Here is a 27,017-nt window from a genome sequence, read left to right as displayed (position 1 = left end):
CCGTTAACATGGAATTGCCCTTATGACTATGCATGTCTCTCTAAAACGCACCGGTTTATTTCATTTCACAGTGAACTTTTCTATCTCAAGGTGAAGAAAGCACTTTGTTATTCTTGTCCAATCTGTCACTGCTGCTGTTGTTGGCGCGGTAACACTGTAGTCCCCTGACTCCATGCAGATGCAGGAACTATTTGATGGGGAAACCTTGGGCTGTGAGCGCTTGTCTCACCGAGGACTCTCCAGTATGCAGGTTATGAGGTTTGTCCCACTGTTTTGTTTGCCATAGCACAGTTTCTCCTCTAAATAGGCCTTGTGCAAATCTGCTGACACCATGGAAAGCAACAGAATGGAAGAAAAGATGCATGCATTGAATATATCTCCTACTACTTTGTATTGGTTTTATACTCTGTCAGGAGATGCAATTAAAGCTACAAAGTATGCTGTCCGGTAGATAGTAGTTCGGTGATTCCTACCAGCCTTTAATATTGAGCCAATGTCAAATCATTTGTAGTTTGTTTGTATCGAGGCTTACATTGCAGCACTTCCTATGGAACAGCCCACACAATGATAGGTAGCCCACCCCACTGAAGGAAACATCTCGCAAGCATTCATATCTGGATTGCTCTTTTCCACATCATTAACTTTGACACCCTCAAATTAACTCTCTTTATTAAAAGCCAAGCAAGAGAATGAGAAAAAAGAGACAAATGAAGTAAACGAAAACACGCTAACTGCACTTTTCATGGCAAACAAATTTGGAGGAACAGTTAAAACTATTAGCTTCCCGTAGATGGCCTACCGCTCAAATAGATGTTTGGTAACAGCAGGGAGCCAGGCACCGCCAGCGAGCCGGCTGCGAAATTGAATCCAAGCAGATTGATTCAGTGGCGTCGGCGGGAGAGCTTCATTAGCTCTTAGCTGTCCATTAACGACTAGCTCTTCTCTCCGGCAAGTTCTAGGGGTCACACACCGCCTTAGCTCTGAGCGGCGGTGTTTACCGTATGTAAGATGAAGGGAGAGACAATTATACCCTTCCACGCTCCCCCCGCCCGTCCCCCCAGGCAGGTAGAACACCATTAAGTGGATGCTGAGCACTCAAGCTATTAACCGCCTTGAGAAAATCACATTTCGCCTCACCAAACACAAAGGAATCCTCCCTACCACGAAAAAGAAGATGGGCCCATATAATAAGCCGACATTGTCTGTCCCTTCACAAATAAAATGGCCTGACCATTTTCTATTGTTTTCTGTCTTTTGTGATGTTTTTTTTTCTTTTTCTGAGACCTTTTTTATCTTGTATCTAGCTGGTGAATCATGAAGTGTTTGTGTGCTGGAGTTTTGCCTCCAATTTAAAAGCAACAGGGTATGAGTTGTCTCCCGCTCGGCAACATGAATACGCTAAATGAGCTCACTAGACTCTCTGATTACCGGCTCCCTCTAATTTCAAAAGGCTCTTCCCAGACACTTTAATTAGTTCCTTAAGTGCAGAGAGGGAGAGAGAAGAGCGACCACTCAGTGACAAATCTCTGCCTCGGAGGCTCGCATCGCAATTGAGACAAATACTGATTTAGATGATGACAAGGGGCAGTAAATTCCAAAGCTGGTATTTGCAAAGTGCCACAACGTCTAAGATTTAGGCTCCTGCGGTTAAAGCGAGGGATATTGCACTCTTCAGTGTTATTACCATCAGAAATGTCCTTGTAGTAAATCAGATTTGTATTAATTGCGGATATAAATTTGCATTCACTTGAAATACCAGCTCGTTTAGGACTCCAACCAGGTCCAATATTGGCTTGTCCACCGAGTCTATTTGCATCCAATTGGATATTGTGGGATTTATCTATGTCGGTTTAATTTTTCTAATAAATCTCTTGAAATTACGACAATGAAGTGGATGCAGGGACTTCTCGCTAGCAGAGTTTATAAATCTGATCTCTGTTGAATTAGCTCTCAAAGAGAAGGCACGAGCACTAGGGCCTGGGGAGATTTGTACAACCTCATTATAGAAATAGCCTTATTTAGAATACCTGTCTCTTGAGATTGTGTTTGTGTCACTTATCATATCGTCAGCTCTTACAGTATATGGGTAATGACAAGGTCAGCAGCACTCACACGCTCACACTCGGAGGCATTGAGCTGAAAGCCTCCTCCACGTACAGTGCTAGTCATGTAGACTGTCTTCACCTGTAGAGAATGTCTGTGTCATCTTGTCTCGGTCTCTCTCTAGTCCAGTCAGCAGTACTGTATGGCAGGCTGATGAAATCTAACTGGACAGGGAGAAATGCTGTAGAGTTCAGCCTGAAGCAGGGAGAGAGCTAGATGCTATATAGGGAAGGTGGCGTGTATCCAAGGTGGATACAGTACTTGTGGGGCAAAGAGTTTTTAGAAGTTTAGATACCAAGGGAGAGCATTAAAGTACATTTGACAATTCAAAATAGAGCTGCTTGTTGATACTTCTCAGAAGTTTAGCGCAGCCTGAAAGTTGGAGAAAGAACATTTGCAGTACTCATGTGCCGTGTGCATTGGTAAAGGCCCTCTGTGTGCATTGGTAAAGGCCCTCCGGCGAAATAGTGAGAGAGCAAAATAGAGAGCTTTTCTCTTTTTTCCATTCGTATAAAAGCTGGATCGACTGACCTTGAGCGTCTAAAGAGATGGGCGGCCGAGAGAGAGAGATGACTTTCATTTATTTATGTTTAATGCTCTGACTGAAATATCAGGTCGGACCTCGTTTTAGACCACTTAACGCCTCTGGGGGGGGGGGGGGGGGGGGCATGCGGTGTCTCCATTAGAGAAGGCCATCTCCTGGCCCCCTCTGTCCCTCCTCCAAAACCCTGAAGGGGAGAGAGGGGGAGTCAGATGACATTCTAATACCTCTGGCTGCATTCTAATGGACCTAGGCTACTGGAACTACAGAGGCTGATGGGATTCCGAGGCAATTACTACCCACCTGCAAATGAGAAATTCTCATTCTCAGTAACAGGTTCCCTGGGCAGCGTCCCCTTAGATTTTTGTTATCTGCTGCTGATAGTTGGTGAAGAGGCTGGGGCATTTTCACTCAGGAGTTGTTAGTGAGAAATAGTCAGGAAAGGTTGGTATTGCTTCTGTGTTTTGGTGGAAAGTTAGCTCTCGCCAAAGACCGCAGGGGCCAATGCCAGCCTCACAGACCCCGGTATCACAGCGCCATCTCAAGGCTGGCAAAATGCTTGGCATCCCCACTGATCACCCTGGCATGGCAAATGGGGCATACGCTGCACCCTCGCAGCCCCCCATAAAGCCCAGTGATCACAACACAGAGGGGGACTGATGGGCGCTGGTGGGAGTGGATAGCCCCTAGTGAAGGCTTCACCAAGGTCTCTCTGTTACTGCCAGCTGGGCGCTCGCAAAGCATCGTTCACACACACACACACTCTTTGTCGACCCATACAGCTGGAGCGCTGCAGAAAAGGAGCATTAGTGAGGGAGAGAGACAGCTCTGAAACGCTACGTTTTTGCCTGATTAAGCTTGTAGGGGAAAAAGAGCAAAGTAGCAAATGGATCCCATTTGTAAACCCAATGTTTTTACTTAGCACTTTTATGAAGTCAATGCAAGCTTTCAGCTCAAGAGGAAAGGGAAAGGTCGCTGGAAAAGCAGACGTTCTTATTGGTCATCTGCCTCATCGGCCAGTTTGCGATTCTCAACAGTGAGTCATCACCCCATAGAGATGCATATAATACTAGAGTGGCTGATGCCATATTGTATTTCTATGAACCAGTCCCACTCTCAATTAACTGTATCTCGCAGCATTCTGAATCCGCACCACAGCACTGTTTTGTAGGATGACAACCCTCGATGCTTGAACCTCCCTTGGCCCCTCGCCCCCGCAAGAAAACACAACAGTCCCCCCTTTCTGACAACCGCAATTAACGTCTACTCTACAGTCTCCCTCTGCAATGGAGGACTGAAGCTGAACTGGCCAGGCTTTAAGTATCCCATCCAGGCATACAGCAGACAGTCGGGCAACTCTCTGGGGCGCCTCCCTGGAATCGTCTGTTCGCTGCAGGCAAAAGTCGTCCCTGGGAAATTTTCTGGTGGTTCATCAGCATATTCCCTCTCTCTCGTGTGTGTGTGTGTGTGTGTGTGTGTGTGTGTGTGTGTGTGTGTGTGTGTGTGTGTGTGTGTGTGTGTGTGTGTGTGTGTGTGTGTGTGTGTGTGTGTGTGTGTGTGTGTGTGTGTGTGTGTGTGTGTGTGTGTGTGTGTGTGTGTGTGTGTTGCCCTTGCTGCTGACATGGAGCCCCAGGAGATGGCATTAGCAGGGAGTGAAGGAGCAGGCCAGCAGGTATTTAAGGGTGTCCTTGTCTCCTAGAATCTCCCTCAGTTCACCACATCAACGCCCGGGACTGAGATCTTGGCCTGTGTTTACTTGGGAGTCTGTGTCCATGTTGTGGACAAGATGGGAAATGACAGCAAAATATGCAGTGTGGCTTCTGTCTTGAATGAGAAAATGAGTTTTCTTGACTTGGCATTATGCAGGTGTCGTACTGTTTGTATGCAGACTAGATTTTAACTCTGAGGTCTATTTCGGTTTCATGAGAAGTTTTTCTGGATGGCTAGCCTAATGTTAAGAACGACCAGAGGAGACCTGGGTTTAAATAGCAGGCTCAATCAAATCCATTAAAGTATTTCAAGTAAAACAAATGTTAGTTGTAAATGGGTATGAAGGTCTGGGCGGCTGGTAGCCTAGTGGTTAGAGCATTGGACTAGTGGACTAGCTCGGAGATCGAATCTCCGAGCTGACAAGGTAAAAATCTGTTGTTCTGCCCCCGAATAAGGCAGTTAATCCACTGTTCCTAGGCCATCATTGGAAATAAGAATTTGTTCTTAACTGACTTTCCTAGTTAAAGGTTAAAAAATATAAAATAAATATATAAATGAATGATGTGAGAAGTGGAACTTTTCAATACGAGGCTGATTACTGTATGTACTGAGTGTATCGCTAACCTTCCGGTGTTTTCCCTTTGTGGTCGACTCCAGTAACCTGACCTTCTCGTCTCTTCTTTTAATTGTGTTTGGTATGAAACCAGGAAACTGGCCAAGAAGCGCAAGGAGACGATGAGCAGCACGCGGCAGGAGATGACCGTGATGGTGAACTCCATGGACAAGAGCTACACGGAGCAGGGCACCAACTGTGACGAGGCCATCTCCTTCATGGACACCCACAGCCACACACTCAACGGGAGAAGTGAGTGTCCAACACCAGGGCATTGTGGGTGGGTTGGTGGGTGGCTGGGGAGTCTAGAGGGCTTTTCACACTACTGAGCTGAACCCAGCCGAGCCAAACCAACCTTTTCTGAGCTGGCCTTGTTAAGCATTCCCCATAGCTGCAGGAACTGTAGTGGAAAGGACGATGGGAAAACAAAAACATATTATAGCTAACACAGTAATAGTGTAGAGGGGCTATAGGGGCCAGAACACTGGCACATTAGAGCAATTTCTTTCAGTTCCAAACAAATTGTGTTTTTGTCAACGATCAAGTCATGTGACAGGCTCTTGCAAAAACAAAAAAAAGTTTTTGTTTACTTATTAGGCAACTCAACCTCAATTTGCAGATACAGCATTTAAATAAGGACTTGTCGGTCTCAGATCTTAATGCGTTCATTTTCCAAAGCTGTACAAATGCTCTTAATCTTTGTTTCTGATCCTGAGCCTTCCTCAACCCTGCTTACCTAATGATCCATCTCTTTCTAGTCTTTTATTTCCCTCCTATTGCCTCTATGGGGATCCTGTGTTGACACATGGACACTGTCTCTAGGTCCTACAGGTCCTGTCCCCTGTGTACCCCAAACAGCACTACCCCTATGGGGTCAGTAGATCCACCCCAGCTGGCCTTGCTTCTCACCCCAGGGACAGCTGGCCCTGGCTGGGATACAATCCCTTAATCCCCCCCACCAACAGTGGTCCCCAGGCCCAGACAGAGTCAGCACCTACAGCTCTGCATGCTGGGTCAGCAGATTTCATCACCATATGATATTCCCCTTTTACCCCCCTCTGCATCCACATGCCCCATCCCTCACAGCTATAAGACATTAAGGCACCCCTTATTATGATGATATTTCCCAGACCTTGTATCTCTGTTTCTGGAGACTGTCGGCTAAGTAAGTCACAAACCGTGAAGACAGAGTTTTCTGTCTTTCTTTAAACTCTGAAGGCTAGGGGGTGCCAGGGTCACTAGCCATGTTTCTCTCCCCTCACCGCCACGCGTTCCTCTCCTCTGTCTGTCAAAGAAAAAGGGGACTGGAGCAAGAATGCGACTGCAAACATGTCTTTGATCGTTTGGTGCGCTTTTAATATTGCAGGAGTGAAACGCCATTTCTGCCTGAAAGGGCCGTCTGGCGTGTCGCCGGGCAGAGTGGAGGGGCCCGGGAAATGTTGGATATAAATAAATAAACATGCTCTCATTGGACGACAGGGCCATTCATCCGTGACCTTATGTCTATCACAATATCCTTGACTGACAGCTAGGTCACTGTACCCAACTTATCAAGGCAGCTGTCGAATGGCGACCGACAAACACGGCGACCAAAGCTCAGCATACTCCGCCGGCTTTATCAACGAACCGGCTGAACGATATTGATTCGGCTGAAATATGTTGTATGAACACAGCGCGTTGTCTTACACAAACCAAAATACTGTCATTAAAAAAACATTAGCGTGTTTGTATCCATACGCTTAACCAGAACAGTACATTTTACATTTAGATTTGAGTAATTTAGCAGACGTTCTTATCCAGAGTCTCAGGTTCTTGACATTAGTCCACTTGTTAAATTGACTCAGTCAGGAAACAGGCTGCATTGTTTGATTCCTTCAGATTTTCAAGTCGGAAGTTTACATATACTTAGGTTAGAGTCATTAAAACTCGTTTTTCAACCACTCCACAAATGTCTTGTTAACAAACTATAGTTTTGGCAAGTCGGTTAGGACATCTACTTTTTGCATGACACATGTAATTTTTCCAACAATTGTTTACAGACAGATTATTTCACTTCTAATTCACTGTATCACAATTCCAGTGGGTCAGAAGTTTACATACACTAAGTTGACTGTGCCTTTAAACAGCTTGGAAAATTCCAGAAAATGATGTCATGGCTTTAGAAGCTTCTGATAGGCTAATTGACATAATTTGAGTCAATTGGAGGTGTACCTGTGGATGTATTTCAAGGCCTACCTTCAAACTCAGTGTCTCTTTGCTTGACATCATTGGAAAATCAAAAGAAATCAGCCCAAAAAAATTGTAGACCTCCACAAGTCTGGTTCATCCTTGGGAGCAATTTCCAAATGCCTGAAGGTACCACGTTCATCTGTACAAACAATAGTACGCAAGTATAAACACCATGGGACCACGCAGCCGTCATACCGCTCAGGAAGGAGACGCGTTCTGTCTCCTAGAGATGAACATACTGTGGTGCGAAAAGTGCAAATCAATCCCAGAACAACAGCAAAGGACCTTGTGAAGATGCTGGAGGAAACAAGTACAAAAGTATCTATATCCACAGTAAAATGAGTACTATATTGACATAACCTGAAAGGCCGCTCAGCAAGGAAGAAGCCACTGCTCCAAAACCGCCATAAAAAGCCAGACGGTTTGCAACTGCAGATGGGGACAAAGATCATACTTTTTGGAGAAATGTCCTCTGGTCTGATGAAACAAAAATATAACTGTTTGGCCATGATGACCATCGTTATGTTTGGAGGAAAACGGGGGATGCTTGCAAGCCGAAGAACACCATCCCAACCGTGAAGCACGGGGTTGGCAGCATCATGTTGTGGGGGTGCTTTGCTGCAGGAAGGACTGGTGCACTTCACAAAATAGATAGCATCATGAGAAAGGAAAATTATGTGGATATATTGAAGCAACATCTCAAGACATCAGTCAGGAAGTTAAAGCTTGGTCGCAAATGGGTCTTCCAAATGAACAATGACCCCAAGCATACTTCCAAAGTTGGGAAGATGGTATAAGGACAACAAAGTCAAGGTATTGGTGTGGCCATCACAAAGCCCTGACCTCAATCCTATTGAAAATTTGTGGGCAGAACTGAAAAAGCGTGTGCGAGCAAGGATGCCTACAAACCTGACTCAGTTACACCAGCTCTGTCAGGAGGAATGGGCCAAAATTCCCCCAACTTATTGTGGGAAGCTTGTGGAAGGCTACCCGAAACATTTGACCCAAGTCAAACAATTTAAAGGCAATGCTACCAAATACTAATTGAGTGTATGTGAACTTCTGACCCACTGGGAATGTGATGAAAGAAATAAAAGCTTAAATAAATCATTATCTCTACTATTATTCTGACATTTCACATTCTTAAAATGAAGTGGTGATCCTAACTGACCTAAGACAGGGAATATTTACTAGGATTAAATGTCAGGAATTGTGAAAAATGGAGTTTAAATGTATTTGGCTAAGGTGTATGTAAACTTCCGACTTCATCTGTGTACTATTACTTCTTCCTTCACTAAAGGTTATATTGACCATTCTGTTTGACTGCTCTCTCTCTCTTGCTAAAAGCTGTTTCCTCGCCCTCGTCATTCACCATGAAGACTAACACACTCAGCACTTCTGTACCCACCTCTTACTACCCAGGTAAACTACCTCTTCAAACTCCTTTTAACACTAATACCACCTTCTTTGACCTCTTATAACCCTTGATCTCTGAATGACCCCTTCAACTTTGACCTTTTAATGAATCCAGGCGCCTTTGTTTGGTCAACGTTCTGCTTGATCTAACGGTGGCCTGCGAAACACTGTAATGATGCCTGTTCTCTTTTTGCCTGCAGTTTTAATTGCTCTATAGCGTTTGCACTTCAGCATTCTATTTCCGGCCCCTACTTGGGAGAACCATATTTAGCCATATTGGTAGATCGATTTGAAGTGATAATGAAATTCGTTGGATTTTGTTGGACATGATATTAAACTGACTTAGTTATAATCTCTCATATTGTTACTTATGAGCTATTTATGCTGTTCTTCCATGGGGGGGAGGGGGGGGTTCTTTGCCTCTCTTGTTGACTGTAATAACAATTTACTGCTCTGCTGTAATGTTGCTGTCTCACCTGAGGGGAGAGCACGTCACCCTATTCACTGCTATATTCTCTCTTCTTTGTTAACCCCCTACTCTGCACTGGTTTTGGGGTGTGGGCAGATCCCTTTGTGCCAACCGCTATCTTGGGTGAGAAAACATTCTTTATTTTTTACATACAATACGTTTCTTATGCTTACAGACCAACTGAGAGACAGCCTACTCTAAAATAGACTAGGTGCTGTGCATTTGAGGGAAGGAGAGAGGGGAGAGAGGGGAGAGAGTGGAGGGGGAGAGAGAGTAATTTGGACTGTTTTTTTTCTTCCTGATAATGGCTTTCACACATTCATACCTGCCTGCTTTTCTTCTTTATGTCAGACCAGAAGGTTCTGTTTCTTTCTAATCAAGCTGAGGTTGGCTAATTCACTCCATCCCATCCGCATTCCGTGTCGTGCGTGTGACGTCACGTATGTCTATGACCTCTCATATGCATGGACAGACAATGTGGACTGGATGAGGGGGAGTGGCACAGCAAACAAACTGAAAACATGCATACAAACAGACAAAGTAGTTCCAATCGCCATAGCAGAAAGTAGTTCCCATCGCCATAGCAGAAAGTAGTTCCCATCGCCATAGCAGAAAGAAGTTCCCATCGCCATAGCAGAAAGAAGTTCCCATCGCCATAACAGAAAGAAGTTTCCATCGCCATAACAGAAAGAAGTTTCCATCGCCATAGCAGAAAGAAGTTTCCATCGCCATAGCAGAAAGAAGTTTCCATCGCCATAGCAGAAATAAGTTTCCATCGCCATAGCAGAAAGAAGTTCCCATCGCCATAGCAGAAAGAAGTTCCCATCGCCATAGCAGAAAGTAGTTCCCATCGCCATAGCAGAAAGAAGTTCCCATCGCCATAGCAGAAAGAAGTTCCCATCGCCATAGCAGAATGAAGTTCCCATCGCCAGAGCAGAATGAAGTTCCCCTCGCCATAGCAGAAAGAAGTTCCCCTCGCCAGAGCAGAAAGTAGTTCCCATCGCCAGAGCAGAAAGTAGTTCCCATCGCCATAGCAGAAAGTAGTTGCCATAGCAGAACGAAGTTCCCATCGCCAGAGCAGAAAGAAGTTCCCATCGCCATAGCAGAAAGAAGTTCCCATCGCCATAGCAGAAAGAAGTTTCCATCGCCATAGCAGAAAGAAGTTCCCATCGCCATAGCAGAAAGAAGTTCCCATCGCCATAGCAGAAAGAAGTTCCCATCGCCATAGCAGAAAGAAGTTCCCATCGCCATAGCAGAAAGAAGTTTCCATCGCCATAGCAGAAAGAAGTTTCCATCGCCATAGCAGAAAGAAGTTCCCATCGCCATAGCAATGACCATATAGAGAAGTGGCAAACATTGGAAAGCTCTCGGGCAAAGCTACGGAATTATCCACTTTTGCCAATGTAACTATTGCCTAGTCGAAACATGTCAAATCCTTCAGAACAATAATTGTCAGTTCCAACCCTTTCATTTAGAGAAACTTGCAGTTTCAATAACTTTGTCTTGGTAGGTTGTTTGTTGTGCAGCCAGGTACATTAGACAACATACACACACCACCTGTAGACATTTAAAATATCAACATACAGTAAAATGTATTTTTTTTTAACCAGATTTACACACTTTAGGGTAGTAGACAGAGCTAAAAAGCACAGCAGTGTCTCAAGCAAGCAAGCAAGCATGTCATGAGTGATTTTCTAGATGATTCCCCAGGCAAGTCCCAATAGTTCACATCCACCGTTTACAGTACCTCAGAAAAGGGCAAGCTAGTGGTTTCACTTGTTTTCTAGAGAGGTTTTCAAACGTGATCGGGAGATGATTTATCACAGATGTAGGATCTTAATTTGATCACTCTTTTGTTGCTGAGAATTTTCATAAATTTACATAAATTCACTAAAAACCCACACTACCAAACGGTTATATTAAGAGTATTGCACTTTTCATGTAGCCTACTTTTGGCCAGATCAAGCAACATTATGGACTAAAGGTTCAAATCCTGTTGCTGCAGGATTATTATTGCTTTGACAATATAGGTCAAGTTAAGTTAGTTAAACTGATTTGGCAAATGTCAAATGAAAATGTTATTAAGTAAACAAAATGTGTTGGTTCTTTATCATGTAATTATCAGCATTGATTACATTAAAATGGCAAGTTCTAGGTGATTCCAACCAAATTAACGCAACCCCAACTAAAGTGTCCCAAATCTAGCTTTCTGAGAGGTGTCCAATTGAACTGAATAGTTGCTTTGATCAGGACTCCCGGAATGGCAAAAAAATGTTAGTGCCTAGAAACAGCTAGAGAAAATTAAAACTGTGCAGGTGCTCATGCCTAAACTTTATATTGTTGCTTATACCCTGTTTCCTTTCTCTTCTTTTCTTCTTCACATTTAACCTGTTATGTCCTCTAATAAAGTTCCCATTAATGGTAAGTTGCCAGTCTGCCCTGTTTTCCCTGGGGTGAGGAGATGTGTGTGTGCCTCATGCTATTGAAAAGGGGCTTGCCTTGGGGGCTGCTCTCCCATCTTGTTGCCACGCATGCACTTGTGTTAGCGCATCTCACGCCCCCCTTCCCACTGTGAAGCTATTAGCTAGCATGGCGGTCTGACTCCACCCGTGGACAGTGTTGCCTCATGCATATGTGGACTATGTGACATACCCCCACAACCCCCACCCCCCTTTGTTGAATGGGGGGTCTCACGTCTCTGACATTTTGTGTTACGATTTCCCGTTAGACGTAGTTACCGACCAAGGTAGCCACTTCATTTGATCGTGCACCCACGTCATCCATTCACCGCCGCCATTCCATCATTTGTGCAACCTTATTTTGCCATTGGTCAAATTCTGCGGATAGAAAATATTTTATTGAGAAGTTAGCCACAAGCTAGCGTTATCAGAACTGAGGGCTATTCTAGCGTCAATAGAAATAAAGCCAGCTCTTTCCCCTCATCATAGAGAATAGATGTAAATAGAGATACTGGGCACCGTCATCTATTGTAACATAGTGTTATAATACAATATCCATTATGTTGTCTTCACCACGTTTTACAGCACTGTAATAACTAGTTGAGCACGACGTAGTTTCTAAGTAACTCCTTTTCATTTCATGTTTTGTCATTGAATAACTTTATATTGTGACCTTGTATTCATCCATTATAATGTCAACAGTGTTTCCTATCCTCTGTCTGTACGGGGTTGTGCAGCACTGACCAGTGTGTGTGTGTTTGTGTGTCCTCGTCCTTCCTCTGTGTTTCCAGATGAGAACCACACCATGACCAGTGACACCAGTAGTCTGGTCCAGTCCCACAGCCACTCCTATAAGAAGAAGAGGGAGGTGGCGGATGTTCCTCCCTACCAGACCGGTCAGCTCCACCCGGCCATCCGCGTGGCCGACCTGCTCCAGCACATCACCCAGATGAAGTGTGCCGAGGGCTACGGCTTTAAGGAGGAGTATGAGGTGAGAGCCCCAACTACCTGCCTGTCTGACTAGTGTAGTGTCCCCCCTGTCCTCTCTCACATGGCACACAGTGTCCCCACATGCACACAGTGTCCCCACATACCACAGTGTCCCCACATACCACAGTGTCCCCACATACCACAGTGTCCCCACATACCACAGTGTCCCCACATACCACAGTGTCCCCATATACCACAGTGTTCTTTTACAAATCACCATGTACAGTATACACGTACTCCACGTCACCAGTCTGTCTTTGTAGACTCCCTCACTCTGAAGCAAACCAAGCACACAGGTCCCTGTTTGTCTTTATTTTATTTAGTTTTTCTTATTTTTTGTGTTTCTTTGTTGCTTTTAATGCTTGCCTTTTTCCTGGTTTGTTGCTTTTAATGCTTGCCTTCTTTCCTGGTTTGTTGCTTTTAATGCTTGCCTTCTTTCCTGGTTTGTTGCTTTTAATGATTGCCTTCTTTCCTGGTTTGTTGCTTTCCTTCTATTTTCTTTAGTGTTTAGATAACTTGTTTGTTAGACGTTTCTGCATGGAGTTGCACTTTTGGTCTTTGTGAATGAACTTGTCATGAGCAATTAGTGCACAAAATACACTAGTTCTGTGTCCACACTCCTCCCGTTCCAATGTTTGTGTCACCACTGAATTTCTCTGGCTTAGTGTTTGGGCTCCTGCAGTTTGTTGACTGCACGCTACACTGCTTAGATCTTACTGCCTCGTGGACACCATCCATTTAGTTTAGCAACACTAAACCGCCCTGGTTTGAAAATTTGCCATCTAAATCTTGAAAATCCTACACCACGCACACACATACACAGTCAATAAATGCATACACACACTCAATAAACACACACACACTCAATAAACACACACACACACACACACACGCACATTCAATAAACACACACACACACACACTTAAGGGGGGATTTCTGAGACTGTGACTTTGTGTTAACGGCTGAGACCATTGCGAGCTGCCAGCGATGCCTAGAGTCTGTATAGTGAACGAACTAGATGTGAACAGTGCTTTTCTCCAGAAGCTGATGACAAACCTAACAAATGTCACAGCAGTGTCTTATTCCCTCGCCACTCAGCACATAGTGTGTGATTGTGGTGTTACGTGTGTGTGTGTGGGAGTGGGAGTGTGCTTGAATGCACATATTTGTTTGTGTGTGTACATACAGTATACACAAGCTACCTCGCTCACCTTCCAACCCATCACAAGGGAGTTTCTACCTTTTTCAACATAGGGTATTTACCTGTAATGAACTATCCACCAACCCCCCTCCCATCTTATCCTTTACTTTGCTATACCCACTACTTACACAATAAACGACACAGGAATCAAATCAATAATTCAAGCTCCAATACCCGGGCCCTGTGGTTTGGTGCTACCCTCAGGGCTCAATTCATTATGGATATGGATGGAAGGCTTAGGCTACTAGTGCAATAATACAGTATTGCCAGTCGGGAAAAAAAATTGAGTGTGGAATAATTTATGCCCCCCCCTCCACCCCTCCATCTGAAAGTGCTTCACTTCACTGTTTTTTTACATTTTCTATCTTTCTATTTGCAACGCCTCTAAAAGTTAGAGACGTCGTTCTCTTTTCTTTTCCTGCTACCACTGTCTTAGGTGTAAATGGTCTAGACATGACGAGCCGAGCACCAAACTAAACTGATCAATTCTAATCTCTCCCCCGATTCCATGCTTCTTGTTATTCCATAACTTTGTCTATGGGAAAGATAAACAAGGTAAGCGAGTCACCTTTTTGGTTTGATTGTGAAATATGTTTTTAGATCGTTGCTTTGTCGTAGTATTGTAGAAGCCCTAGATGCAGCTAGCATACAACCTATAGCTCCTATCTTGTTGAGTTGGTTCCTACGATATTGATCATAATTCTTTCTTTGATACCTGCTGTTCCAATGGCTACCCAGACTATTTGCATTGACCCCCCCCCCCCTTTTCTTTACACTGTTTATTATCTATTATCAATGTATAGTCACTTTACCCCTACCTACATGTACATATTACCTCAATTACCTCGACTAACCTGTACCCCCACACATTGACTCGGTACCGGTACCCCCTGTATATAGCTTCGCTACTTGTATTTTATTGTTGCTCTTTCATTTTTTCTTTAGTTTATTTAGTAAATATTTTTCTTAACTCTTATTTTTCTGAAAACTGCATTGTTGGTTAAGGGCATGTATGTAAGCATTTCACGGTAAGGTCCACACCTGTTGTATTCGACGCATGTGACAAATAACATTTGATTTGATTGTCTGTGTCCAAAAACATGCATTTAAATAGGCCTACAAACCATAAAATACTAGAAAAAAGAAAAAAAAATCTGTTCCAAATGAATCCCCTGTGGCCAGTGAGAATCAAAGAGCAGTGAAATGAGTGGCGTTCAGTCGACACAACAGCACGTACCAGAGGTCCCATCTAATGGAAGTGTTTGTAGACAAAACACACTCCGCATTCATCCCAGACACACAGTAAAGGGGCTCCAGTTCAGGCCTGCCTCTTCTTCAAAGGCAAAAAACACATTTGATTTGTTTTGATGATAATGCAGTCAGAAGCCATTTGAAATGTTTACTCATGAAAGGCTGTAACTGCTCCAGCTTGCCCTCTTGGTATGGTATGTTGCATTCAAAAACCAAATATTAAGACTTGCAGATCATATTTAGTTGAAACCAATTGAGTTCCTGAGATCAACCTACTTTGTACCTAAATCAGCCATTAATATGCAGCTTTTGCTGTGATCGTTATTCATGAATGGCCCTTACTTTTCCTCCCTCATATCCACCTCCCTAACCACTACACCATCTTACTATGTAACACACTGTTCAACAACCAACTCGGTTTACCTTTCATGTCATCATAACACACTGTTTCTCTCCTCAGATTGGCTTCATACGGGCAGCATCTTCCAAGCATTATGTTAATTGCCGAAATGTGCCTTTGTGTTTATGCCAGATTTTGCTGCCTACTGGTAAACACTTGAGAAGCGTTGTGTGGGCTAAAAACGCAGTGGAGCTGTTTTGCTGCAGAAGCTTTGTCTAAGGCCCTACCACGTTTGGTGCCTCTGAGGAGTGTTTTCAGAGTCTCCGTGGCCCTGTAGTCAGTAGCGTTGAGGGTGAAATCACAAGGGGGTTTTAGAATCAAAAGGGGTTGGTGTCGCACCTGAGTGAGAGACTGAACATCAACAGCCATTCAGAAGCTCCTTTGAGCCGCGGGAACAATGGCTTCCACACTGTTTGTTCACTCGCTTGTTTTGGATAAGATTTGGGATAAGAGAGCACTTTTGTTTGGATTCGGGCCCGTGAGAGCGGACCATAGATCTCATCTCAGTAGGTCTACTTCAATGAAAATCACCTGTGTGATGCTTTGAAAAAGTTTGAGAGGGAAAAGTATGCAGGGCTTTGAATTCATTACTTGTTTTCCACCAATCACGTTAAGGCTTACTGGCAGGTGGTGGGAAAACCTGGCCAATGGAGAATTAGTATGATAGTGCCAATGGGGTTAGATGAGGCCTGGGGCTGCCTCCTAACTATTTGACTTGTAATTCCCCCACATCTTGCTGCAAGGCTGCTATGGATGTTAATAATTCAATATTATACCTTTTATATTTAACTAGACCTTTTTTCATTAGCAGCCAATGTTTGGGTGATTATCAGGCTCAGAAAAAGCATGTTGTAGACTCTTAACATTTCTTGAAACCCAGTTTTGGGTTTTCCCTTGATCTGTACATTAGCATAGAAGTCTTGCAAACACAGTAGACATTGTTGCAAAATATATTATTTCTCTAAACTAGAGATCCAATATTACACCTGAACATGAAAAAATTATAAAGTACAAATATGAATAGTTGAACACCTTCCAGCATTGGTGCATTTCACATCACTTAATACTTTTTTGTGTTCTCTAACTCTCCCCAAACTATTTTGACAATGTGAAATGATTTATTCTTGAAGCTCTTTTTTTTCCTCTGACACCGCTCACCCCTGAAGTTTGACGCGTGTCTAAAGTAGTTTGCGGCAACGTTCTTCTCCCGCCCCTCCCCCCACCGCGGGCCAGTGTCGGACCACGGATCTCATTATAACACAGTTGAGAAAGAGCGGGAGGGAGCGAGAGAGAGATGAGCGTAAAGAAAGGTGCTCGTCAGTCATTCTATCACTCCTCTCCTCCCCGGGGGGAGAGAGAGAGAGGAAGCTGAGCGTAAAGAAAGGTGCTCGTCAGTCATTCTATCACTCCTCTCCTCCCCAGGTTGCCTCGCTCGCCATGGCTGCTCTGTGTCACTTCCTGCACATGAAAAGACAGCTGTCTTGAAAGATACACGGCAGTGATGAATAACAAACCAGCGCCACTTTGAAACTCAAAATCTAGAGAGGAGAAATGGAGAGAAAACAGAGGAAGAAGACTAAGTGCCTCACCGTTGTCAATATGTGTTAAACTGTGTTTAATGTCTCTTTACTGCATCCAATTCTGAGACATTCGAAGAGAGAAAAAGCAATCTGCATTCAAATACGGCCTGCCCTTCAAAGTGTCACTTGTAGTGGCGGTTTACAAGGCCTGCGACGGCACGTTTCTCCCCGTACCCAATGTGGCCGGTAAAAGGTCATGTGGTAATGCTAGTATTTTAAGCTCGTTTCAAGGTGACGTCACAGCGTGTATACCTGATTCCCTTGTTCAAAGACGTCTTCAGGAAAATAAAAACTTGATTCCTCCTCTCTGATTTCTCCCTCATTCCTCATTTACTCAAACAGCCATGTAAGCCTTGCCAAAGACTGATTTCTGTCATCGATGACTGTTAAGAAGTGGCATATTTTCCCACCTTAGGCAGTCACAGAAAATACCACAAATGTAAATTTTGTTATTTGATATCGAATGGAAGTGCCATTTCTCTCATTACGTCTGGCACTCAGTGGTGTGGGCGGGCAGGGAGGGGGACGACGACGACGACGACATCAGTGAGAGTGGGGCTCCTCGCCATGGGGACCAGGCTGCTTGCCATTATCCACTTGCAGCACTGATCAAGGCTTCTTGTCCTCTGAACGAGTTCTGTGTCATTTTATCATTGAGGGGAACAAGCGTGCGAGGGAGAGATATGGGGGGAGCAAGCGGCTTCCTTGGCCAAAAGAGGCTCCACTGCAGGCAATCAGAGCTAATCAGATCAGTTGTCTGATGGGGCTGAGAGAGAGGTATCGGAAGGAACGTTGGATGGATACGGCTAAGTAACAATGCATCATTATGATCTATTTATACATTCTTGAAACTCGTTGGAGCGGCAGCAGGCAGCTGTAGGAGACATTAACTTACAGGAGGAAGAAGCAGCTGGAGGAGACATTAACTTACAGGAGGAAGAGGCAGCTGGAGGAGACATTAACTTACAGGGGAAGAGGCAGCTGGAGGAGACATTAACTTACAGGGGAAGAGGCAGCTGGAGGAGACATTAACTTACAGGGGAAGAGGCAGCTGGAGGAGACATTAACTTACAGGGGGAAGAGTCAGATGGAGGAGACATTAACTTACAGGGGAAGAGGCAGCTGGAGGAGACATTAACTTACAGGGGAAGAGGCAGCTGGAGGAGACATTAACTTACAGGGGGAAGAGGCAGCTGGAGGAGACATTAACTTACAGGGGGAAGAGGTAAATGGAGGAGACATTAACTTACAGGGGAAGAGGCAGCTGGAGGAGACATTAACTTACAGGGGAAGAGGCAGCTAGAGGAGACATTAACTTACAGGGGAAGAGGCAGCTGGAGGAGACATTAACTTACAGGGGAAGAGGCAGCTGGAGGAGACATTAACTTACAGGGGATGAGGCAGCTGGAGGAGACATTAACTTACAGGGGATGAGGCAGCTGGAGGAGACATTAACTTACAGGGGAAGAGGCAGCTGGAGGAGACATTAACTTACAGGGGATGAGGCAGCTAGAGGAGACATTAACTTACAGGGGGAAGAGGCAGCTGGAGGAGACATTAACTTACAGGGGGAAGAGGTAAATGGAGGAGACATTAACTTACAGGGGAAGAGGCAGCTGGAGGAGACATTAACTTACAGGGGAAGAGGCAGCTGGAGGAGACATTAACTTACAGGGGAAGAGGCAGCTGGAGGAGACATTAACTTACAGGGGAAGAGGTAGCTGGAGGAGACATTAACTTACAGGGGATGAGGCAGCTAGAGGAGACATTAACTTACAGGGGAAGAGGTAGCTGGAGGAGACATTAACTTACAGGGGAAGAGGCAGCTGGAGGAGACATTAACTTACAGGGGAAGAGGCAGCTGGAGGAGACATTAACTTACAGGGGAAGAGGCAGCTGGAGGAGACATTAACTTACAGGGGAAGAGGTAGCTGGAGGAGACATTAACTTACAGGGGAAGAGGCAGCTGGAGGAGACATTAACTTACAGGGGAAGAGGCAGCTGGAGGAGACATTAACTTACAGGGGAAGAGGCAGCTGGAGGAGACATTAACTTACAGGGGAAGAGGTAGCTGGAGGAGACATTAACTTACAGGGGAAGAGGTAGCTGGAGGAGACATTAACTTACAGGGGAAGAGGTAGCTGGAGGAGACATTAACTTACAGGGGAAGAGGCAGCTGGAGGAGACATTAACTTACAGGGGAAGAGGCAGATGGAGGAGACATTAACTTACAGGGGGAGACGCAGCTGGAGGAGACATTAACTTACAGGGGGAGACGCAGCTGGAGGAGACATTAACTTACAGGGGGAAGAGGCAGCTGGAGGAGACATTAACTTACAGGGGAAGACGCAGCAGGAAGCTGGAAGAGACATTAACTTACAGGGGAAGAGGCAGCAGGAAGCTGGAATAGACATTAACTTACGGGGGAAGAGGCAGCAGGCAGCTGCCTCACCAGCACAACTCCAGTGCTGAAGTTTATTTTCATAATTAGTCCTAATTGCGTGTCCCGGTGCGAGATCCGAATGGCAAAAAACTAATATGATACATTTTTCATGAGGTGCTCTGCTCGGGCAGAGTAGGGTTTTATCAGCTCTGTGTCTGTATGCGGTTCTTTTTATTCTATTTCATCTCATGTTCTTTTTCGGGGGAACTAGTCCTTTAGAGGAGGATGTTGGTACAGTTTGTGCTGGACAGATGTTCTTCCTCGGTGAGGAAGATTCTGATTGGCTTACAGCACCAGCGTAATGGGCACCTTTTCTGAAAAGGTTCCCAGAAGGCCGTTTTCCTGCCTCCTTTCATGTCTAATAATGATGTGGATATATATCTCTATTTTTAATAATGTGTCTCCTCTTTTGACCCGACAGGATCTGCCGCTGGGTTGTCATTTAAAGAGCTGACCTCCTAACCCTTTGGACCTTTCGTGTCCTCTCTTTCTTCCTTTCTCTCTCTCAATTCAATTTCAATTCAATTTAAGGGGCTTTATTGGCATGGGAAACACATGTTTACATTGCCAAAGCAAGTGAAATAGATAATAAACAAAAGGGAAAACATTGAAATGAACGGTAAACATTAGACTCACAAAAAAATAGACATTTCAAATGTCATGTGTCTATATACAGTATTGTAATGATGTGCAAATAGTTGAAGTATGAAAGGGAAAATAAACATAAATATAGGTTGTATTTACAATCTCTCTCTCTCTTTCTCTTTTTTTCTCTCCACAGAGCTTCTTTGAAGGACAGTCTGCACCATGGGACTCTGCCAAGAAAGACGAGAACAGGATGAAGAACCGATACGGAAACATCATTGCATGTGGGTACAAATGATATGTCACCAGTATTTGTTGTTGTCATTCAATCCCCTAATGGTTAGATATCGATTTGTGAACATTATTGTGAAAAACGTCATTGATGTATTGTCTGTTATTGTAAAGACAACATATAGTTAGGATCATATTAAAAATGTGTCTTGAAGCTGTGATCCTCATTCCAAACGACGTTGAATGTGCATGCGGATACAACACAGGCAGTCCTAATTGACTTGGCAATTATGAAAATGAGCCTTGACATGGCCTAGGGTTCCATCTTTCTCTACAGAACCATTTCACACATTTCTTTTTTCCCCATCGGCCTACTCCGATACACACACACACCCCACCCCATCAGTGATGAGGTGATCGCCCCAGTTATTTCCATTGCAATAAGATTCCTGACACTTCCTGTCCCTGCAAATGAGCAACCGACCAGTTGCAGTGCTGCACATGGCGCGACAACCAATGAGCAGCAGGGCACATTGGGGGGGACTGACAGTTTTCTGCCGGTTATAATAATTAGTGAATAAATCATTCAGAGTACGTTAGCATCTCCTCTGTGCAATGGGAGAGAAAGAAGGAGATCAGAGAAGATCGTTCTCCTATCAGTCATAATGAATCGTTATGACTAATGGAGAGACACTTGTTTCATAACAGAGCTCTGTCATGCGATGAATTTCATTAAGTAGAGTCACACATCACAGTAGTTGACTGCCCAAACTTCTCTGCACCTAACTGGTGATACGGGCTCTTACTGTGCCCAGATCCATCACTTTGAATCCCAACAACAACTAAGATGAAACCATAACTGAAAACTGTAACTGAACAGCATAGTTATCTTACACATAATTGTTGACTGGTATCCAAATGAATAGGGTCTAAATCAACTTATTAACCCAGGAAAGGCTTTGTTCTAGGGGGCATATGTTAGACACCAGCACAGTGGCTAGGTAGTTTTGCAGTATGTGCAGGAGTTGATGACCTTAAACTCGGTGGACACTCTCCTCCACAGGGATAGCCGACCAGTGTTTTCCTCTCTGTCTCATCAATATTACTAATGGGGCCTTGTTTTCTCGTCCTCTCTTGTTTTTTCTTTCTCTCTGTCCTGTCTTCATCCAGATGATCACTCCCGCGTCCGGCTGCAGGCTATCGAGGGAGAGCAGAGCTCCGATTACATTAATGCAAATTACGTGGATGTAAGTACAACACCAGCCTGGGCTTAGACATAAAGGTCAGCCAGCGTGTGTCTGTGCACACGCATAGCTCTCAGATGGAATGAGATGATGATCAGGCTCCTGCTTAAATCCACAATCCTCCTACCCGCTCTCCTCCTCTTCCCGCACACCATTCAGAAGTTTAGACACACCTACTCATTCTGGGATTTATCTTTATTTTTACTGTTTTCTTCATTGCAGAATAATAGTGAAGACATCAAAGCTATGAAATAACACATATGGAATCATGTAGTAACCAAAAAAGTGTTAAACAAATCAAAATATATTTTATATTTGAGATTCTTCAAAGTAGCCACCCTTTGCCTTGATTACAGCATTGAACACTCTTGGCATTCTCTCAACCAGCTTCACCTGGAATGCAATTCAATTCAAGGTGTGCCTTGTTAAGTTGTGTGCCTTAATGCATTTGAGCAAATAAGTTGTGTTGTGACAAGGTAGGGGTGGTATACATATGACAGCCCTATTTGGTAAAAGACCAAGTCCGTATTATGTCAAGAACAGCTGAAGTAAGCAAAGAGAACTTTGAAAGTTTCTTCAAGTGCACAAAAACCATCAAGCGCTATGATGAAACTGGCTCTCATGAGGACCGCCACAGGAAAGGAAGACCCAGAGTTACCTCTGCAGCAGAGGATAAGTTCATTAGAGTTACCAGCCTCAGAAATTGCAGATAAATGCAAATAAATGCTTCACAGAGTTCAAGTAACAGACATATCTCATTATCAACTGTTCAGAGGAGACTGTGTGAATCGGATATTCATGGTTGAATTGTTGCAAAGAAACCACTACTAAAGGACACCAATAATAATAAGAAGAGACTTGCTTGGGCAAAGAAACACGAGCAATGGACATTAGACTGGTGGAAATCTGTCCTTTGGTCTGATTAGTCCAAATTTAAGCTTTATGGTTTCAACCGCCGTGTCTTTGTGAGACGCAGAGCAGGTGAAAGGATGATCTCCGCATGTGTGGTTCCCACCGTGAAGCATGGAGGAGGTGGTGTGATGGTGCTTTGCTGGTGACACTTTCTGTGATTTATTTAGAATTCAAAGCACACTTAACCAGCATGGCTACCACAGCATTCTGCAGCGATACGCCATCCCATCTGGTTTGCGCTTAGTGGGACTATCATTTGTTTTTTAACAGGACAATGACCCAGGCTGTGTAAGGGCTATTTGACCAAGAAGGCGAGTGATGGAGTGCTCCATCAGATGACTTGGCCTTCACAATTACCTGAGCTTAACCCAATTGAGATGGTTTGGGATGAGTTTGACCACAGAGTGAAGGAACAGCAGCCCAAAAGTGCTCAGCATATGTGGAAACTCCTACAAGACTGTTGGAAAAGCATTCCAGGTGAAGCTGGATGAGAGAATGCCAAGAATGTGCAAAGCTGTCATCAAGGCAAAGTGTGGCTACTTTGAAGAATCTAAAATATATTTTGATTTGTTTAACACTTTTTTGGTTACTACATATGTGTTATTTCATAGTTTTGATGTCTTCACTATTATTCTACAATGTAGAAAAATGTCAAAATAAAGAAAAACTCTTGAATGAGTAGGCGTGTCCAAACTTTTGACTGGTACTATATATATACACACACAACCACACACACACACACACTTTTTCCATATTTTGTTACGTTACAGCCTTATTCTAAAATGGATAAAAACTTAAATATTAACTTAAATATTTTTTTCCCCTCATCGATCTACACACAATACCCTATGAAAAAAACTGATACATTTACATAAGTATTCATAACCTTTACTGAGTATTTTGTTGAAGCACCTTTGGTAGCGATTACAACCTTGAGTCTTGGGTTTGACGCTACAAGCTTGGCACAACTGTATTTGCGGAGTTTCTCCCATTCTTCAGATCCTCTCAAGCTCTGTCAGGTTGAAATGGGAGCATCACTGGACAGCTGTTTTCAGGTCTCTCCAGAGATGCTCAATCAGGTTCAAGTCCAGGCTCGGGCTGGGCCACTCAAGGACATTGAGACTTGTCCCGAAGCCACTCCTGCATTGTCTTGGCTGTGGGCTTAGGGTCGTTGTCCTGTTGGAAGGTGAACCTTCGCCCCAGTCTGAAGTCCTCTGGAGCAGGTTTTCGTCAAGGATCTCTCTGCTTTGTTCATCTTTCCCTCGATTCTGACTAGTCTCCCAGTCCCTGCTGCTGAAAAACATCCCCACAGCATGATGCTGCCACCACCATGCTTCACCATAGGGATGGTGCCAGGTTTCCTCCAGACATGATGCTTGGCATTCAGGCCAAAGAGTTCAATCTTGGTTTCATCAGACCAGACATTATTGTTTCTCATGGTTAGAGTTCTTTTAGGTGCCTTTTACTGAAGATTGGCTTCCGTTTGGCCACTCTACCATAAAGGCCTGATTTGGTGGAGTGCTGCCGAGATGGTTGTCCTTCTGGAAGATTCTCCCATCTCCACAGAGGAATTCTGGAGCTTTGTCAGAGTGACCATCGCGTTCTTGGTAACCTCCCTGACCAAGGACCTTCTTCCCCATTTGCTCAGTTTGGTCGGGCAGCCAGCTCTATGAAGAGTCTTGGTGGTTCCACACTTATTCCATTTAAGAATGATTGAGGCCACTGTGTTCTTGGGGACCTTCAATGAAGCAGATATGGTTTGGTACCCTTCCCCAGGTCTGTGCCACTACACAATACTGTCTCTGAGCTCCTCGGAGAATTCCTTCGACATCCTGGCTTTGTTTTTGCTCTGACATACACTGTCAACTGTGGGACCTTATATAGACAGGTGTGTGCCTTTCCAAATCATGTCCAATCAATTGAATTTACCATAGGTGGACTCCAATCAAGTTGTAGAACCATCTCAAGGGTGATCAATGGAAACAAGATGCTCCTGAGTTCAATTTCAAAGTCTCATAGCGAAGGGTCTGAATACTTATGTAAATAAGGTATTTATGTTTTTATTTTTCATGTCATTATGGGGTATTGTGTGTAGATTGATGATGAAAAAACGAATCCATTTTAGAATAAGGCTGTAACGTAACAAATAAGTGAAAAAGTCAAGATGTCTGAATAATTTCAGACCGCAATTTCATTTGAAAAAAAACTATAAACGCAACATGTAAAGTGTTGGTCCCATATTTCATGAGCTAAAATAAAAGATCCCAGAAATGTTCCATACGCACAAAAAGCTTGTTTCTCAAATTGTCTGCTCGATTTTGTTTACATCCCTGTAAGTGAGCATTTCTCTTTTGCATATCAAGAAGCTGATTAAACAGCATAATCATTACACAGGTGCTGGGGGCAATAAAAGGCCACTCTAAAATGTGCCAGTTTGTCACACAACACAATGCCACAGATGTCTCAAGTTTTGAGGGAGCGTAAAATTGGCGTTCTGACTGCTGGAATTTCCACTGGAGGTGTTGCCAGATAACTTAATGTTCATTTCTCTACCATAAGCCGACTCCAACGTCGTTTTTGGAGAATTTGGCAGTATGTCCAACCGGCCTCACAACCGCAGACCACGTGTAACCACGCCAGCCCAGGACCTCCATATTCGGCTTCTTCACCTGTGGAATAGTTTTAGACTAGCGGAATAGTTTTAGACTAGCCACATGGACAGCTGATGAAACTGTGGGTTTGCACAGCCATATAATTTCTGCACAAACTGTCTCAGGTAAGCTCATCTGCGTGCTCGTTTTCCTCACCAGGGTCTTGACTTGACTGCAGTTCGGCGTCGTAACCGACTTCAGTGGGCAGATGCTCACCTTAGATGGCCACTGGCACTCTGGAGAAGTGCGCTCTTCACGGATGAATGCTGGTTTCAACTGTACCGGGCAGATGACAGACCGTGTGTGATGTTGTGTGGGCGAGCGGTTTGCTGATGTCAATGTTGTGAACAGAGTGCCCCATGGTGGCGGTGGGGATATGGCCATGGGCAGGCATAAGCTACAAACAGCAAACACAATTGCATTGTCATGCCATTCATCTGCCACCATCACCTCATGTTTCAGGATGTCGCATGGATTTGTACACAATTCCTGGAAGGTGAAAATGTCCCAGTTCTTCCATGACCTGCATACTCAACAGACAAGTCACCCATTGAGCATGTTTGGGATGCTCTGGATCAACATGTAAGACAGCGTGTTCCAGTTCCTGACAATATCCAGCAACTTTGCACAGCCATTGAAGAGGAGTGGGATTCCACAGGCCACAATCAACAGCCTGATCAACTCTATGCGAAGGAGTGTAGAGTGTAGAAGTAAAACAAAATGGAGTCATATTTTTTGTTGAACGTGAGAGACACAGCAGAGATAACAAGAGAAGAAAGAAGAGATGGTCAGTGACACACTCTGGAGATTTCCACGACTGTCTCTCACATGCACGCGCACACACACATTCATCACAAATGTGAGCCAAATGTCCATCTATGCTGTGGCGTAAACAGAGCTGCCTTTGACCGCCATGTGTCCTGTATATCCAGTCCGGACTATGGAATTAGAACTAGAACACTGTCCATCTCTATGTTCTGGATACAGTCTGTCCACGTCCAGTACATACTGTAGGGCCATTAGTTTGTTTCCCTGGTGACCGTTTACCACTAGAAGCCCACTCCTTGTTTACCCTCCTGGCTATTGCTGTTGACAGTCAATGTTATTTTCCTCTCCCATCAACCAGCTGGCATGGTGCCACCCACGCCAACCAACCTCCCCCTGCTTATACTTACCTCCCTTGTCTCCTCCTCGCTTCACTCCTCATCTCCCCCTCTACCTCCACGCCAAGCTTTGCTTTCACATGTCATTAGCCACATTAGCACACTTAGCTCTCTCTTCTTCAAAGGCCAGTGTAAATTAGTGTAAATTTGCAGCGTAGGTGGAACAAGTCGCTATATCTCGAAATGAAAGGGCCTGTAAATAATTTCCACACACCCACATGGCGTCTTCATGTCAGAGACATTGTGTTCAGGTGCTCAGAGATTGATAAAGAGATAATTATGAAAGCGTCCGCTCTCGTTGTCAAGACCAGAGTTGGTACGCGTTAGACAGCACTCTAAGTGGATATGGTTTAGTCTGGCATCTGGATTTGTTTCACTGTTTGCATAGTTCTTGATAGCAACTAGGTGATTCTGAAGGATATTATATGAGAGGTGAGAGGCCCATATGAGAGGCCCATTAACTTTATAGACGTTTTGCGTTTCAAAACCTCCTATGATAATGCAATGTTCCTCTCACAGAGAATCATAAGCATCAACCTTACAGTACTCATTAAAACATTCCATGAATACAATTTGACTGTGTTTGTATGTGCGCGCGTGTTTGGCAGCACACTCGTGTGTCCAGTCGTATGTGTTGAATTAGCATTCCGCGTCTTACTGCTCTGCAAGGTTACCTAATGTAGCTAATTACAGCTTGACCCCAGAGGACTCGTGGTGACACGGACATGAAGACATCTGTACACTACCTCCCTCCGCTGCACCTGCCCTCTCCTTTCCCTGCAGACTGTCTGTCTGGGTTTCTGCTCCCTCCCAGTGTTTCTCTAG

The 27,017-nt window shown here is 44.3% G+C and overlaps 1 protein-coding gene across 10 annotated transcripts in view; it reads left to right on the top strand.

The window, feature by feature from the left end:
- Positions 1 to 27,017, top strand: part of LOC139531751 (receptor-type tyrosine-protein phosphatase mu-like) — a 307,488-nt gene that overhangs the window by 234,516 nt on the left and 45,955 nt on the right. For 4 of the 10 annotated variants that reach the window (XM_071328521.1, XM_071328517.1, XM_071328519.1 and 1 more), the window contains 6 exons: positions 5,062 to 5,219; positions 8,544 to 8,618; positions 9,178 to 9,204; positions 12,332 to 12,531; positions 20,188 to 20,275; positions 21,393 to 21,469. In XM_071328521.1, the coding sequence (XP_071184622.1) occupies positions 5,062 to 5,219; positions 8,544 to 8,618; positions 9,178 to 9,204; positions 12,332 to 12,531; positions 20,188 to 20,275; positions 21,393 to 21,469 (625 nt within the window). The remainder of the gene's footprint in view (positions 1 to 5,061; positions 5,220 to 8,543; positions 8,619 to 9,177; positions 9,205 to 12,331; positions 12,532 to 20,187; positions 20,276 to 21,392; positions 21,470 to 27,017) is intronic. The other 6 variants (XM_071328518.1, XM_071328525.1, XM_071328520.1 and 3 more) reach the window with 2 other exon arrangements.

The sequence above is a fragment of the Salvelinus alpinus genome, chromosome 10 (genome assembly GCF_045679555.1).
Source record: "Salvelinus alpinus chromosome 10, SLU_Salpinus.1, whole genome shotgun sequence".
NCBI classification, from domain to species: domain Eukaryota; kingdom Metazoa; phylum Chordata; class Actinopteri; order Salmoniformes; family Salmonidae; genus Salvelinus; species Salvelinus alpinus.
Note: the sequence above shows the minus strand (reverse complement) of the source record. Positions and strands in the feature narration are given on the sequence as shown.